General features: G+C 31.4%; 1 protein-coding gene across 2 annotated transcripts in view; it reads right to left on the bottom strand.

The window, feature by feature from the left end:
• Positions 1-17839, bottom strand: part of LOC145326347 (uncharacterized) — a 51251-nt gene that overhangs the window by 32968 nt on the left and 444 nt on the right. Inside the window, exons 3-17 of one of the 2 annotated variants that reach the window (XM_080169656.1) lie at positions 17610-17738; positions 16695-16737; positions 10932-11010; positions 6603-6660; positions 6110-6204; positions 5684-5733; positions 5238-5323; positions 4606-4671; positions 4190-4247; positions 3591-3722; positions 2572-2671; positions 2187-2273; positions 1103-1166; positions 702-769; positions 321-419 (exon numbers count right to left, since the gene is read on the bottom strand). In XM_080169656.1, coding sequence (XP_080025782.1) covers positions 321-419; positions 702-769; positions 1103-1166; positions 2187-2273; positions 2572-2671; positions 3591-3722; positions 4190-4247; positions 4606-4671; positions 5238-5323; positions 5684-5733; positions 6110-6204; positions 6603-6660; positions 10932-11010; positions 16695-16737; positions 17610-17738 — 1214 coding nt within the window. The remainder of the gene's footprint in view (positions 1-320; positions 420-701; positions 770-1102; positions 1167-2186; positions 2274-2571; positions 2672-3590; positions 3723-4189; positions 4248-4605; positions 4672-5237; positions 5324-5683; positions 5734-6109; positions 6205-6602; positions 6661-10931; positions 11011-16694; positions 16738-17609; positions 17739-17839) is intronic. The other variant, XM_080169657.1, reaches the window with a different exon arrangement.

The raw sequence follows: 17839 nt of genomic DNA, 5'->3' as shown, positions 1-17839 counted from the left end.
ATTTCATAAATTCTATAAATTAATTAAATATGATTTTTACAATATACAGCAGGGTGGGTCGATATAGGACATTTTTATCTGAGTCCCAAGCGGGAAATTGCACATGATTTTTAATTTAGTACACTTCTGGATGATTAAAAATTTTCTAAAGTCTAGACTGCCACACACATTAACTTATACCTAGCTATTTAAAAATAAAGAAATTAAGGGTAATTTCCCACTTTGGTCTCAGATGAAAATATCTTAAATCGACCCACCCACCCTCATACACATGAACAAAACCTCCCATAAAAATCTAATTATTAAAATACTAAACTTACGTTGTGTTAGCCATATTGTTATTGACAAGAATACTATTCTTTAATCTCTTTATTTCATTCTCCAGTTCAGCTATGTCTTCAGGAGTATACTTAGTTTTCCTAAAAAAAAGAATTACTTATAATTTCATATAAAAAATCAAGTACCTATCAAAGAAATATATTTTAAATTGAAGGAAATGGAAAAAAATTTTAGAACTCTTTATTTTTTTACCCTTCCCACACATTTTTCTGTTTTTTTTCCCAATGAGGAGAAAAAAAATGTGTTCCGTACTCTTTACTTTTTTAATTTTCCCCCATCACATATTTTTATACTAAAAACATAAAAAAAAAACAATATTTTATTTCTTTACAACACTAACTACTAAAAATTGAAATACATACCTTTCTTCGCCTACAACTTGTACCTCGTCACTCTCAGAGTCGGAACTAACTGTCACAACCTCATTAACCTAAAGAAATGTATTTCTTTTTAAACAAACAACTTCATTTATAACATCATTAGGTTCCGAAATGTTACTGTTAAATATATTATTTTAAGCTCAAATATATAAGAAGTGCCCAAGAAGGGACATTGGGACAAAGCCAAGGAATCAGGCAAACTATTCTAAGAAAAAAACTTCTCTCTCTTTCATAATCACTTAAAATTGGTTACATTTCAATTCCAGTTTTACACGATGATTGCACATAAAAACGCGTAGACTGACAAAATCATTTGGGATCATCGTTAAGGGGGGTAGTGGGACTTAAATTACACCACATAGGAAAGTAACACGAAATAATACCTTTTGGTTCATTTTCCGTCTAGCTCCCATGTTTTTATTCTCCGGCGGTTTTGTTTGTTCTCTCCTATATAGTTATTTTATTTTAATTGTTTTAGGAAAGCTTTGACTTGGACAAAATCATCAAGTATAAGGATTTTTATGGTATCTTTGATTAAAATGTACTTTAAATTTCACATGACAAGTATTGGATCGTGGAAAGATAACTAAGTATTGGGTTTTGACGCATATTCACAGTAGCTTTTGTCCTAGTTCTAACCCCTGCAGGGCAAATTTCCTAAACCTGCGGGGAAATCAATAGAAATAGAAGAGTAGAAGAATATTCTGAACCCTTTTTTCGTCAAATCTAAGAGAGAACATTCCTAGCAGACAAAAGTATTGTTTACTTTCGACTCAAGCTGATGTGGATTCTTAAAAAATGATAGACTCGCTATTCGATAGTGAGGCAAAATTATTTTTGTGAAAAATCATCCAAAAGCACATTAAAAATCTACAAAAATTAAACAAAATCATATGTTAATAACCCTCTTAAGATTTTATTTCATTTTTGTAAATTTTTTAATTCGATTTTGGAGGATTTTTCACAAAAATAATTTTGCCTCACTAGCGAGTTGCCAGCCTAACTTTTTTTTTAAGAATCCAACTTTGTTTCAAGCTTTCAAATTGTAAACGAAATTTTTGGGCAATTAATTCTGATTCCGCAAAGCTTTCTACTAAGAAAATATACTGTTAACAGCTGACTTTTATGTATGTATGAAATGAAAAAAAACATGCCTTCGTAGGAAAATGTGTACATAATTTCAACCAATGAGATCCAATGTGAATTCCGATGCGATTCTCCTATTGGCTCAATCAGACATTCCCTCTCTTTCTTAGTACCTTTATTGGGAAATCATCAACATTTACCTAACCCAACCTGACCAAATATTATCATAACCTGTCAATAGCTAGTGTGAAAATACGACGAATCTGCTACATCGTTTTTTTTCCACGATTTTTTCTGGAACTTAAAAAATATTAACAAAAAGATTTCAATGTGAATTAAAATATCAACCTAATGACATATACAAAGAAATCAAAATATTACCTTTGTGCTTGGTATTGGGTGTCTGAGTCACTATCAGGGGGAGGTGGAGTTATGCTGATTTCTTCCGTGTAAATTTTTCTTTTTTCTAAAGTATTTAAGATATTTATTCAATTTGGCAGCTAAGCAATGTAGAAGTAAGATTTAGAGGAAAATTATGATACATTAACTCCAAAAACACAGATTGAAGAACAAATAGGTGTAGATAAAAAAAAAGGCTCGATCCAAAAAAGTTTAGTTGGTTCTTATTATTGCTAAGTCAGGCAGGTTAGGTGAACATTCTTTGTAAGAGGAAAATCTTAGTCCATAATTAAGAAGTGCAACACATTACCATGCACAGTAAGAATTTGTAAGGGTATTGCACAACAATGAATAATATTAAATTCCTTGAGGTGGCGTCTCATAATTTTCATTTTCTTCATCAGATGATACAATTGTAGCTTTCTGTTCCAACAGCCGGGAAATATCCCCTTTATTATTCTCTCGCCCTAAACAAGAGAAGTAGAGTCCAATTGTAGCACAGCAATAACAATCATAACTATTAGGTTAAATATTAACAGTCCCGTTAATAACAAAGAGTGAATAACAAAGATACCAGTAGGTTGCGGGTCAATTCCGTAAAGGTGAAAGTTTTAAGGCTTAAAAACAGTAGTAGAACAATATTCATTAAATATGTATATTCCTTATTAAAAAGAACTTTAAACAAAAAAAAAATTTTTTTAAACGGAAAATTCATCAAATGCTTCACTAATGTCAAACTGACAATAAGAACATAAAAAAATATTGAAGAGTTTCAAAAATTACAAATAATGCCAATTATTTCAAAGATATCAATTTAAAAAAAAACATTATTTGATTGTCCATGGTAATTCTTTGAATTATATGTTACAAATTAACTTTTGTCAGCTTGACATTAGCAAAGCGTTCGGTGAAAATTTCATTTTTTTTAACAATTTTCAGGTAGTGTTAACTTTTTACCTATTTATATTTGTCGATGCTTCTATTCAATTAGGAATACACATATTTAGAGAATATTATTGTTCTACTACTGTTTTTAAGCCTTAAAACTCACATCTTTACGGAATTTACCCGCAACCTACTGGTCTCTTATTATGGTATTTGATTACGATTTTTATCTTAAGTGTTATTTATTATTAATATGCCTACGACAAACAAGGACTTCAGCCCAATGTGATGTTTCAAAATCTCCATGCAGAAAAGATCCCTATTTAAAATATTCTTTATTATTATTTTAGAAAGGTTTCATGATTTCTATGAATTATTGCATATTTATCAACTAGGTATAATTCATTTTCTGTTTGTCCTTCATGAATCTTTAGTGCTTTGCTACTTAAAGATCTTGTCATCCTTGTTTCAACAATAGTTGGGCTGGTGTAATAGACTAACCTTTTCTATTTTTATTGATTGGTTGACTATCATCTGAAACTAAAGAATTCTTGTTCCTAAATCCAGATTTCTCATCATCAGAACTTTCATCAGATGAAATTATTTGATTTCTTTTCCTCGGAGAACCCATTCCTAAAACAGACATGCGTTGAATTGTGATTTCTAGGTCAATAAGGTATAATATTAAATGTGAAGTAATTAAGTCCTAAAAATGTAAAATATGTCCATTTTTCTGTATTTAAGCAATTTTCAAACAAATATATATACTATATATACAATAAGACTTATAATAGTTATTTCTTGCATCGTATTATAAACAGCTTTCCGCGGGTTAAAAAAATGGTTTTATTCTAATGATTGTACATTTTTATATTCGTAGAAAACTGGATAAATACGATGTTAAACATAATTTTTCCGTGTGGCTGATAACCGGTTCTAATCATCCGGATATTAATCGGTTTCGAAGCGATACGGAAAATTAATATTTTACCTTTGTTTATAACACTCTTCAAGTGTCGATGTTTGTTTGTCCTACCTACCGTCGGAATTTAGAGCTTTGCTTTTATGGAAGTTGTCATACTTTGATTTTTAATGTTCACCTTTGACAGTTCTATTAATTATCGGTTGATCATCGTCTGAATCTTCACTCAACAAATCCTGATGAAAATATTTATCAGCTCAATATGCAGCAACATCAGTAAGATCCTCGAGTAATAAAGAAAAAGTCCGTGAAAAAGTAAGTAATCATAGACGTCCAGGAGAGGGGGTGGGGGTTTGTTTGATCATAAGGAATAGATTATTGGAGAGTAGGTTTTGGGTGTTGAACATATGAAAAACTAACACGCTGTGAAATGTGGTGTTAGTGGATTCTCTTATAGCATATAAAAGCTTTTAATTCTAAAGTATAGGGAAGGAGAAGAAAATAGTCTAAAACCATCCTTACACTTTGAAAGAGAAAATAAAGAAAATAAATATCCTAAAATACTTTTATCACTTAAATAAAATAAAAACTGACCCTAGTAGAGTCTATTCTTCTAGATCTTTCTTGCTCGTCATCACTTGATATAACTCTGGCTCTAGACTAGAATATATAATTAGAGTAATGGATATTGTATACGTGGATATATTGACAGGAGAAAACTACTAGTTAATTTAGGTTGCTAATATGGCCCTAATTTATAGGTCAGTTCGTTTATCTAGTAGGAGAGGATTGGATGGGGTAAAGAGGGTGGATGGAGTGTATCGTTATTTTAGCCAGCTTGAAGCATATGAAAATCTGGTGCAACATCCAAGGACCAAGAGATAATATACATAGATTATATTAGTTAGCTCCAGATACAAAAAAGAAAATTAAATTACTAATAGGTAATAAAAAGTTGTCTGTAAATAAAAGGAAAGGAACGTTAGATGCACGGTGGATAGATTTTGGAGCATGCTTGATTAGTGAATGTAAATGTAAATACTAGAAGTTGTAAACAATGCAAAAAAAAACGTAAGATAAGGACAGATTAGATTAATAAACTAAATAATTCATTACTACTTACAGACAAAGGTATAAGTAAAATCAATTGGTTGTCTGTTGGATATTTTACCACTTAATCATTAATTAAATATTATTGATTTTTATGATTTATTGAAAATTTCTACCTTTTTCTTTAAAACTAGCATACTTTCTTCTGTTTCATCTAATCCACCCATGGACTTTTTCCTGTCGAAACCTGAAACCTCTTCCTACATAAAATATATTTTAAGATTTTTAAAGTTTAGCATAAAATGTTTGCCTTTTGTTATATTCATTGGAAATTAAAACAAGGATAACTAAAAATTTTAGACATTTTTATTTTAAGCCAGAAAAGAATAAGAGCATAAAAACAAAAAGATTTAGATTAGATGCGCATTGCTTTTACAAAATAATTTCGGTTCTATATCTAATAGCTACCAAATATATCATAACCCCTTAGAACATAAAAAATGGCTTTGTTGCATGTCAATTTAAGGTTTAGTTGGGGACGGGGTTATGAGCCATTGATAAAACTTGTTAAATAAATTAGTTTAGATGGGAATATTAAAAAATTTAAAAATCTTAATTTCCTCTGAATCGTTTTCTCCATTCTCACTTTCATCTTGGTAACCGGAAGCATCTTTAATTTATAGGAATAAAAGTTAAAACATGGAAGGTCTAGCTATTTTTTCCCTACTTTATTGGACTTGTTTGCATGTAATAAAAAAATTGGAAGGTAATTTTTTAAGGGAAATGGGGTTGTAAATTATAAACCCGACATTGTTTACTACTAACTCCCTGGATGGAGAGCAATCGTTGAAAACTATGTTGTGGTATATTTAAGAAATTGAAATAAAAAGCAAAAAATATTATATGGGTCTATATATGACATGTTGATAAGGGTTTATCACAAATTTTTCATACTGTATTATAGATAACAATTCTTTGACAGATTGCTGATGCTGTGTAACTTATGACAAGGTTGTCCTTGTTAAATATAGCAATTATTCAAATTCCTGTGTCTGATTGCGCGTCAGAATCTTCAACTACAACTGCTTCTTCAGAGTTATCTCCTCCCTCATTATCACTTTCACTCCCACTCTCGTATATTATCTAAAAAAAACGCACTTGTTATTTTTACTCTTAACTAGCGGATACGTCTCTAGGAGCACTTCAGTGAAAGGGGAGGGTGTCGACCCTCAATTTTATAAACGTGATTTTTTCCCCTGTGGTGATTTCTCTCAAAAGAATGAATGTACCCTTCGCCAAAATAGTTATTAGCCATCTCTGTACTTATGAGAAGCTTTACTGTAAATGGGAACAATATCGGAGACGCTAGTGATATCCATCGCTACAGTATCCACACACACACACACACACACAAACACAGTCATCCGGTTACATTAATATAACCAAGAATAATATTTCACGCCCGGTAAAACTTTACAGTTTCCTGAAAATTCATGTTATTTAAATTCTTAAAAGCTCATTAGGTAGTAATGTTAGCTAACCTGCGGAGATCTATATTTCTCATTACTGCGTCTGAACCTGGAGCCTGGCGTTGTCATCCTGTTATCCAGGGATTAACAGATATGTTATTCAGTAAATTTAGGAATAACAATGGTAGATATTTTTGTTATGTAAAAAATACGTTTTGAAATTATTGCAGGAAAGTTTATTTACCAATTTTTTTATCATAAGGAATTATTTGGAGGTTTTTAGAAGATAAGCTTCTCTAATTTTCCTTTTGTCGGTCAATAACAAGATGAACTACAGATTTATTCGTAAAGAAACCACTAATCAAAGAGAATCCGGTAAACAATTAACTTGGTCTTTCAGTCTTTTTGTCATAGTAAAGAATTTTTTTGAAGGATAATACTAGGTATTTTAGGTTTAATATTTATTTAAGGGGGGGGGAAGTTTGTACAGTTATAGGAAATGAAATTCAGTACCAAATTTTGCCCTGGCCGTTTGGGCTTGTTTTTATAGTTATCAACCTAATTCTTTTTGTAAGCGCTCTTATATGATTGGATCTACCTGTAAAACTTTAAAAATTGAATTTTGGGACTTTCCCTTAAAGGGGCTAGTGGAGCAAAAGACCCCCAAACACTAAAATTTTAAGTTCTGAGTCTATTTTCTGAGATATTGAGTCGATTTTTTTAATGAAAACACTTTTTAACAAAACCGAACTAAATAGCCAATGCAAATTTCATTTTGGGACTTTCCTTCTAGGGGCTAGTGGAGCAAAAGGCCCCCCAAACACTAAAATTTTAAGTTCTGAGCCTATTTTCAGAGATATTGAGACGATTTTTTAATGCAAACTTTTTTCACAAAACCGAACTAAGTAGCCATTACAAATTTCATTTTGGGACTTTCCCTTAAAGGGGCTAGTGGAGCAAAAGACCCCCCAAACACTAAAGTTTTAAGTTCTGAGCCTATTTTCAGAGATATTGAGGTGATTTTTTTATGAAAACTTTTTTCACAAAACCGAACTAAGTACCTAGCCATTACAAATTTCATTTTGGGACTTTCCCTTAAAGGGGCTAGTGGAGCAAAAGACCCCATAACACTAAAATTTAAAGTTCTGAGCCTATTTTCAGAGATATTGAGACGATTTTTTTAATGAAAACACTTTTTAACAAAACCGAATTAAGGAACCATTACAGATTTTATTTTGGGACTTTCCTTCTAGGGGCTAGTGGAGCAAAAGGCCCCCCAAACACTAAAATTTTAAGTTCTGAGCCTATTTTTAGAGATATTGAGATGATTTTTTAAAATGAAAATATTTTTAACAAAACCGAACTAAGTAGCCATTACAAATTTCATTTTGGGACTTTCCTTCTAGGGGCTAGTTGAGCAAAAGACCCCCAAACACTAAAATTTTAAGTTCTGAGCCTATTTTCAGAGATATTGAGATGATATTTTAATATGAAAATATTTTTAACCAAACCGAAATAAGTAGCCATTACAAATTTCATTTTGGGACTTTCCTTCTAGGGGCTAGTTGAGCAAAAGACCCCCAAACACTAAAATTTTAAGTTCTGAGCCTATTTTCAGAGATATTGAGACGATTTTTTTTTAATGAAAACACTTTTTAACAAAACCGAACTAAGTAGCCAATACAAATTTCATTTTGGGACTTTCCCTTAAAGGGGCTAGTGGAGCAAAAGGCCCCCCAAACACTGAAATTTTATATTCTGAGCCTATTTTTAGAGATATTGAGACGATTTTTTATAATAAAAGCATTTTTAACAAAACCGAACTAAGTCGCCATTACAAATTTCATTTTGGGACTTTCCTTCTTGGGAATAGTGGAGCAAAAGACCCCAAAACACTAAAATTTTAAGTTCTGAGCCTACTTTCAGAGATATTGAGATGATTTTTTTAATGAAAACATTTTTAACAAAACCGAACTAAGTTGCCAATACAAATTTCATTTTGGAACTTTCTTTCCAGGGGCTAGTGGAGCAAAAGACCCCCAAACACTAAAATTTTATCTTCTGATTATTTATTTCAGTTATTTGAAAAAAATTTTCATTAAAAAAATCAGCCATAATATCTTTAAAAATAAGCTCAGAACTTAAAATTTTAGTGTTTTGGGGTCTTTTGCTCCACTATTCCCTAGAAGGAAAGTCCCAAAATAAAATTTGCAATGGCTACTTAGTTCGGTTTTGTTAAAAATATTTTCATTTAAAAAAATTATCTCAATATCTCTAAAAATAGGCTCAGAAATTAAAATTTTAGTGTTTGGGGGCCTTTTGCTCCACTAGTCCCTAGAAGGAAAGTCCCAAAATGAAATTAGTAATGGCTACTTAGTTTGGTTTCTTTAAAAATATTTTTATTAAAAAAAATCGTCTCAATATCTCTAAAAATAGGCTCAGAACTTAAAATTTCAGTGTTCCTTTTGCTCCACTAGTCCCTAGAAGGAAAGTCCCAAAATAAAATCTGTAATGGTTCCTTAATTCGGTTTTGTTAAAGATGTTTTCATTAAAAAAATCATCTCCTATCTCTAAAAATAGGCTAAGAACTTAAAATTTCAGTGTTTGGGGGGCCTTTTGCTCCACTAGTCCCTAGAAGGAAAGTCCCAAAATAAAATCTGTAATGGTTCCTTAATTCGGTTTTGTTAAAAATGTTTTCATTAAAAAAACCATCTCATATCTCTAAAAATAGGCTCAGAACTTAAAATTTCAGTGTTTGGGGGGCCTTTTGCTCCACTAGTCCCTAGAAGGAAAGTCCCAAAATAAAATCTGTAATGGTTCCTTAATTCGGTTTTGTTAAAAATATTTTCATTTAAAAAAATTATCTCAATATCTCTAAAAATAGGCTCAGAAATTAAAATTTTAGTGTTTGGGGGCCTTTTGCTCCACTAGTCCCTAGAAGGAAAGTCCCAAAATGAAATTAGTATTGGCTACTTAGTTTGGTTTCTTTAAAAATATTTTTATTAAAAAAAATCGTCTCAATATCTCTAAAAATAGGCTCAGAACTTAAAATTTCAGTGTTTTGGGGGCCTTTTGCTCCTCTAGTCCCTAGAAGGAAAGTCCCAAAATAAAATCTGTAATGGTTCCTTAATTCGGTTTTGTTAAAAATGTTTTCATTAAAAAAATCATCTCATATCTCTAAAAATAGGCTCAGAACTTAAAATTTCAGTGTTTGGGGGGCCTTTTGCTCCACTAGTCCCTAGAAGGAAAGTCCCAAAATAAAATCTGTAATGGTTCCTTAATTCGGTTTTGTTAAAAATGTTTTCATTAAAAAAATCATCTCATATCTCAAAAAAAAGGCTCAGAACTTAAAATTTTAGTGTTTGGGGGGTCTTTTGCTCAACTAGCCCCTAGAAGGAAAGTCCCAAAATGAAATTTGTATTGGCTACTTAGTTCGGTTTTGTTAAAAATATTTTTATTTTAAAAAATCATCTCAATATCTCTAAAAATAGGCTCAGAACTTAAAATTTTAGTGTTTGGGGGGCCTTTTGCTCCACTAGACCCTAGAAGGAAAGTCCCAAAATGAAATTTGTATTGGCTACTTAGTTCGGTTTTGTTAAAAAGTGTTTTCATTAAAAAAATCGTCTCAATATCTCTGAAAATAGGCTCAGAATTTAAAATTTTAGTGTTTGGGGGGTCTTTTGCTCCACTAGCCCCTTTAAGGGAAAGTCCCAAAATGAAATTTGTAATGGCTACTTAGTTTGGTTTTGTGAAAAAAGTTTTCATAAAAAAATGATCTCAATATCTCTGAAAATAGGCTCAGAACTTAAAATTTTAGTGTTTGGGGGGCCTTTTGCTCCACTAGCCCCTAGAAGGAAAGTCCCAAAATGAAATTTGTATTGGCTACTTAGTTCGGTTTTGTTAAAAAGTGTTTTCATTAAAAAAATCGTCACAATATCTCTGAAAATAGGCTCAGAACTTAAAATTTTAGTGTTAGGGGGTCTTTTGCTCCACTAGCCCCTTTAAGGGAAAGTCCCAAAATTCAAGTTTTAAAGTTTTACAGGTAGATCCAATCATATAAGAGCGCTTACAAAAAGAATTAGGTTGATAACTATAAAAACAAGCCCAAACGGCCAGGGCAAAATTTAGTACTGAACTTCATTTCCTATAACTGTACAAACTTCCCCCCCCCTTAATAATCATATTCTTTTTATTTTTTCATGTCCGCTAAACATCTGCTCTTGAACTCACTGTGTTCGTTTTTAATGTTCAACCGTGATTTTTTAGTTCTGTTACTATCACATAGTGACATCCTTTTTTTCAAAATAAGGGGACTTTTACATTAAAATTGACTTTAAAGTCTTCCAACAATTAAAAATCAAATACAGGTTTGTCGTATTTACTGAATTCTTCAATCCCTGCCTGTTAGCATTGGTGGCTGGAGTAGTAAACCTTGACTCTGGGGTTACTGACTTGGATTTCGTCCCGGAATCTGATATACCTGAACGTAAACATAAATAAGCGATAAACTATAATAATATAGGAAAATATCAAGAATTAAATATATTCTTCAGCAGCCACTGAAATTTTCTTCAATATTCATCTAAATCGTATTTTCTCTATTTGAATCTAATCCTAAAATAATACTGATGTACAGATTGAAAGAAACAAAATGTAAACTACATTCTTTTTGATAGAAGAATCTTCACACACAAAAATATCTTTCATAGCAGCCATATTCAGAGTGACCACTCAAAATTTACAAATATATAGTACATTTATAGTACATAAAAATTTTCATATAGTACCATATAGTACACAAAATTTAAACTAATATAGTACCATATAGTACCAAAATTTTAACTAATTATGTAGTAATACCATATAGTACCAAATATTAAAAAATAGTACCTATATATCTTTTTAAATAAAGTAGTAAGGGTTTTATGTCTGAAGCTTAAGATCTCATTAACTACTGAACAATTGGGTTAGCAATTTTAGGTAAGCTTCACTGAGGTCGTATGTAGGTTTTGGGCTATATAATTTTCAGAATTATGTCCTGGGATGTCCTAGAATCTAGGTACTTAGCTGCTAGTCTATAGTACAAAGAAGCTTGATGTCTGTCCGTCTAAAAATTAAGAATTTGGTAACTACTGAACTGAATGGGCACTACTCTCCAGGGAATATACATACTGGTCATATAGTGGTTTTAAGCAATCCTAGCCCCCTCAAAAAAAAAGAAAATGATATCCCCCACTAAATTTTTTCTTGTAAGTAAAAAGTAATTGCTGAACCAATTGGGCTCTACTCTTCAGAGAATATTTGTACTGTTCATGTGGTGGTTTTAAGCACAGTGTGGGGCGAAGCCGCAGAGAAAAAAAAACAAATAAAGGGGATAGGAAATCCCTCTTAACAACCCCCCCCCCACCCCCCAAAAAAAGAAATTTCACCCAAAAAATGGGATATTCCTAGTAATTTTAAACAAAAATAGTTTTCCTTAAAACTGAGGACTTTTTTATATGAAATAATAAGGTTTTTGTGAAATGATGAGGGAGCATTAAACAATTTTTTTAATTGGTGGAAGAACCGAACACTAGAAGACTTTTTTTCAAATAAGTCCTAAAAATGGACATTTATTGCGTAATTAAAGGGACTGTGAACGAGAAAATTTCTCATTAGATTATCAAAGTATGTCCAAGATCAGGGAAAAATTTCCGGACTATATAAATGTGCGGTTACTTGTCTTTTTTTCCTTCTATAGCTAACACTAAAAATTTGACATAGTTCTCTATTTTTCACAACAGTTAAGCTGACTTTTAATACAATCCTTGCTTTAAACCAATGTATAGTTACTTAGAAATTGATAAAATAAGCATTAATTTTTATTGAATACCAAATACATTAACAAAGCTAGAAACAGGTTTTTTTATTAGTATCCAAGTAACTTTAGATGGCCCACCTTTAATTAAAAATTTGTAAATAATAAAGGTGCAATATTTATTTATAAACAGTCTGATAAAAGTGTAAACTAATTCTCCAAAGTGGGTTATTTATTGTCCAACACAATAAAAAAGGATATTATCATTTTAAATAACCTCTGAGTTTCAACCCTTTGTAGACAGTGAGTGTTAATAGGACGTTTTAGGTTGATCAGTGTAGTGAAATGTGCTTAGAAAATCTTAAGATTTGATAATCAGATGAGAAATTTTTATGTCCACACTCCCTTTAAAGATGTCGCACATAAAGGTATTACTTAAAATTTACAGTGAGGATCTAAACCTATACATTTCACTGACTCAGAATTACCTATTTTTTTTATAATTCAAAGGGCGTGCTGTTCCAACCAGTTCCTTTCATGATATAATGACTATTGATACTCAAAACAGTGTTCTGGTTGCTTTTGTTCAGCAATATGTCAGTTTTGATTTTCATAAAAAAGGGAAGGTTTCCCTCTGGAGGAGAAAATTTTTTCTTCTTTCAAAGTATGGCTTTATTTACCTTCCTGAAGAGTAGATTAAGAATCAAAAAATGGTTTATAAAAATATTGACCCTTGAAAAGTTAGAAGGCCTACAAATAATCTGGAATAGCCATAAATCAATAATGCATAATTATCTCGCATGCTGAGAAATGCGCCAAAAAGACCTATTTTACGCGTTTTTTCTTCAGTGAAGCTTTCCCTGTGCACAATTGGATCTTGGCTATTCCAGATTATTTGTAGGCCTTCGTAGGCCGCTTAAAATGGTGTGCGGATATGATCTGAACATTCAGCCGTTTGGCAGCTAGCAGCTTTTAAAATTCATAGATTTTTGGAAATATTGCTTACCAGCAATATTTTACCGTGAACTGCAGTAGATCCTACTCTTCAAAGCAAATTCAGGAAGGTGTATAAAGCCATAACAAAAATTCCTTTTTTTTATGAAAATCAAATTGACATATTGCTGAAAAAGCTACCAGAACACTTGTTTTGGTGTCAATTGTCATTATATCATAAAAGAATTGGGTTAAAATAGTGCGCCAATTTTTTTTGCATTTTGAGTCGGTCTACTATACATACACCTCCAAGGCCCTACCCTAACCCAGCAGGGCATTCTTTATTTAACCTAACTTGGTCATCTAGCAATATACAGGAAAAGCACTAATTAAAAATTTAGTCTATGTATTTAGCCGCTTCAGCAATCATAAAAATATGAAGAACAAAAAGAGTTTTATATCTTATAAGAAATAATAAAAATCATTGAAGCAAAAAAATATACAGGGCGACCACTCCAAAACAAAAAAAATATAGTATTTTTATAGTATATTTTTAAAATCCATATAGTATATATAGTATATTTTTTTGAACACATATAGTATGATATAGTATCGGACTTAGAATTATTTAGTAAATACATCATCATTACTAACTCAAAGCAAAGCTGTTATCAAAGCAATTTCACAAATAAGGGGCTTACTCTGTGATTATTAGGCTAGGTATTAATGTGAGACTATAGGTTATTTAGGATAAAAGTTTACTTTTGGTTAGTATTTTACATATATTTAATCATTTTTTGGATAGGTCTCAGGTTAAGGTGCTACAGGCTAGCTGGAAGGTGGTTTCTGGACAAGTAAAAAAATTAAAATTTCTGTTTGAAGGGTTAGAGATAAACTTATAATACAAAATATGCATCTTTTTGGATGTTATTTACGTAAATGAAGAAAAAATTTAAATAGGCCTCCAAGTTCTGGTCTTACAGGCCTGCAGGTCCACTCTGGACAGGTTATAGATAATTTTTTTAGTTGAAGAGTTAGAGGCCAACTTATAAAACAGAATATGCATCTTTTTGAATGCTATTTACATATCTGAAGAAATCTAAAATCGGCCTCCAAGTTCTGGTCCTGTAGGCCTCCAGGTCCACTCTGTGGACAGGTAAAAAATTCAAATTTCTTTTTTAAAGAGCTAGAGGTCAACTTATAAAACAGAATATGCATCTTTTTGGATGTTGTTAACATAACTGAAGAAAAAAAATCGACCTCCAAGTTCTGGTCCTGCAGACTCTGCATGGAGAGTTGAACAACAAACTTCCCTTAATTGAACAGTTAATGGTATATATTTGTAAACAAAATGAGCTTATATTTATATATTTGAAGAAAAAATAAAATTGGCCTTCAGGTTTAGGTGCTGCAGGCCTCCAGGTGGACTCTGGACACGAATAAAATAAAAATTTTAAATTTAAGGAGTTAGAGGTTAATTCATTAAACAACATAATCATCTTTATAGATGCTATTTATATGTTTAAAGAAAAAATGACAATCGACCTCCAGGTTTTGATGCTGCAGGCCTCCAGGTGGACTCTGGACAGGTAAAAATTTAAATTTCTTATTTATAGAGTTAGAGGTAAGTTTATGAAACACCATAAGCATCTTTTTAGATGTCATTTACATATCTGGAGAAAAAATACAATTGACCTCCAGGTCCAGGTGCTGCAGGCCTCCATGTAGACTCTGTTCAGGGAAGACCTGAAATTGATGGCGGATTTTAATTTTTTCTTCAGATATGTTAATAACATCCAAATAGATGCATATTCTGTTTTTAAGTTGACCTCTAACTTTTCAAATTATAAATTTAAATCTTTTACCTGTCCTGAATGAACCTGATCTTGGCTCCCGATATGTTAATATTATCCAAATAAATGCATATTCTGTTATATAAATAGACCTCTAACTCTTCATATAAGAAATTTGATTGTTCACCTGTTCAGAGTGGACCTAAAGGCCTGCAGGACCTGAACTTGGAGGCCTATTCATATTGTATTTTCTTCAGATATGTTAATAATCCAAAAAAATACATATTCTGTTTTATAAGTTGACCTCAAAAAATAAGAAATTTGATTTTTTACCTGTCCAGAGGGGACCTGGAGGCCTGCAGGGCTTGACCCTGGTTGCTAATTTTCAATTTTTTCAGATATGTTAATAAAATCCAAAAAGATGCATATTCTTTTTTATAGGTTGACCTCTAACTCTTCAAACAAAAAAATTGAATTTTTACCTGTCCAAAGTGGACCTGGTGGCCTGTAAGACCAAGAATTGGAGGCAAATTTTAATTTTTTCTTTAGATAAGTTAATAACATAATAAAAGATGCATATTCTGTTTAATAAGTTGTTCTCTAAATTAAACAATTTTTCTACCTGTCCAGAAACCACCTTTTAGCCTGCAGCACCTGAACCTGGAGAATTATCAAAAAAATTATTAAATATAAGAGAACTACTACCGAAAAGTAAACTATTATCCCAAATAACCTATAGTCTCACATTAATACCTAGCCTAATAATCACAGAGTAAGCTAAAGTGGCAAAACTCCCCCTCACCCTTAATTTAATTCTATGAAAAATAACTGATATTTATATCATAATCGCAAACAAAAATATATTTTAAAGGATTTTCTTCATCTCTTTCTTACTGTAGAGCTTTATGCATTTTTGTCGTATCACAGTATATAATAAGCCCCCCGCAGGGGCTAGAAATAGGAGAAAACCTACTGTGAAAATTAGACAAAACGCTCCTTAAGAGGCGTTGTCGAAAAACTGACAATATTCATTTTTGTTATATAAATGTAATATTATATAGTATATAGAGTAAATTTTGTTCAAATAAAGGTAATAATATATAGTATATATAGTAATTTTTTGTCATATAGTATGATATAGTATCCAAATTCATCCTATATAGTATATATAGTATGCAGTGGTCGCCCTGAATATATGATCAAGGTGATTTTAAGAGTCATTGCATATTTCAAAGCTTATAATTTTACTTTACATACCCAAATCACTACTCTCTATATTAGTATGTATTAGAGCTGAAAGTACATTGTAATATTACAAACAATATTATAATACTTTGGTTGGTAATAAGTTTTAAAATAAAATTTAAAAAATTTCATATAGAACCAAAATTTTAACTCATATAGTACATATAGTACCTAGTTTGTCATATAGTACCATATAGTACAAAATTTTGACTATATAGTACATAAAGTACATATAGTACACAGTGGTCACCCTGCATATTATAACCTGGTGTCATTTATAAGCAAATGAAGTTATAGATAAATTTTTTTTTATTTTTAACCAAAAATAAATTCCGAATATAAGTACCTACTAAAATGAATCACTTGGAATAAAAATTGAAAACACACTATGTATACCTGAATCTGTAGGGTCACTTGGAATTCTTCTGGAAGGTCCACCCTAAGCACAACAAAAGTTGTAAAGTTGTAAAAAAAAATTAAGTTTGAACATTTGGCATTACAAATACTTCATTTGTATTTTGCCTTAGTTTTCTTAGTGACTTATAAGATAATTGGGGATAAATTATCCCATCCTACTAATATTATGTATATGTGTGATATTCTACCGTATGTAGTTTATTTTTTAAGTGAAGCTTTTCTTTAATTAGAGTCGGTCCGTCTGAAACAGATAGAGCTTATTTAGTTAATTTAGGCATGTTAGAGTTGTCCTATCAATTTCAAACTTTGCATGGTGATTCCTGTAGTAGTTAAGTACGGTTTAGGAAGCGTAGCAATTCTATAATCATTACCAGAATGTCCATTTAAACATGGTGATTTTTTACTTTTTTTAACAAAATTTTTTTTTGATAATTAATTATCCGATTGTTCTAATTTTTGGTATACTGATTTCTGGGACGGCAAAGTAAATATTATACGCAAAGCAACTCTATAATCAAGTCCTAAAAATGTAAGTATGTCCATAAACATTATCCGGTATCAAGAAGTTTTTCAACAAATTTTCTCACAATTTTGCTTTGACTCGTATTCATTTATATTCTGATTATTCAGTTCTGAACTTCTGACACTATACAAGTGTTAATATCCGTTTGTCCTACCATTTCAGAGCTTCGCTTTTATGAATGTTGTCATCCTTGTTTTAGGAAAAAAGGGGTTGTAACTTAATTCAACGTGCAATGTCCCCTCAATCGCTTAAGTAATAAGAGATATTATGAGGTAATAAAGAGCGCAAGTGACACCAACAAAGCCTACCAAAGGAAAACATCTGACCGACAATTAAAACTTGTTAAGTTTCTAATCATGTAAAATGTAAACCTCATTATCCCCAGTTCTTGCAGTAGGACTTGTCTCTGGAGTTTCACCAACAAAAATGTCATTGGAGGAATCGAGATCAGCTTTAGTAGCAGAAGCAGCCTTGGTTGCGGATGGGGTACTTTTCAGTGGCTGAAATTATTATTTAATTCAAATCAATTAATGCACTTCCTTGAAGTATCATATGCAAAATTATTGAACAGATAAAATATAAAGTATTAATCCTTCTTGTT

The sequence above is a fragment of the Acartia tonsa genome, chromosome 8 (assembly GCF_053477335.1).
Source record: "Acartia tonsa isolate MP-2025a chromosome 8, ASM5347733v1, whole genome shotgun sequence".
Classification (NCBI taxonomy): Eukaryota; Metazoa; Arthropoda; class Copepoda; order Calanoida; family Acartiidae; genus Acartia; species Acartia tonsa.
The sequence above is the reverse complement of the archived record's forward strand: the minus strand, read 5'-3'. Positions and strand labels throughout refer to the sequence as shown.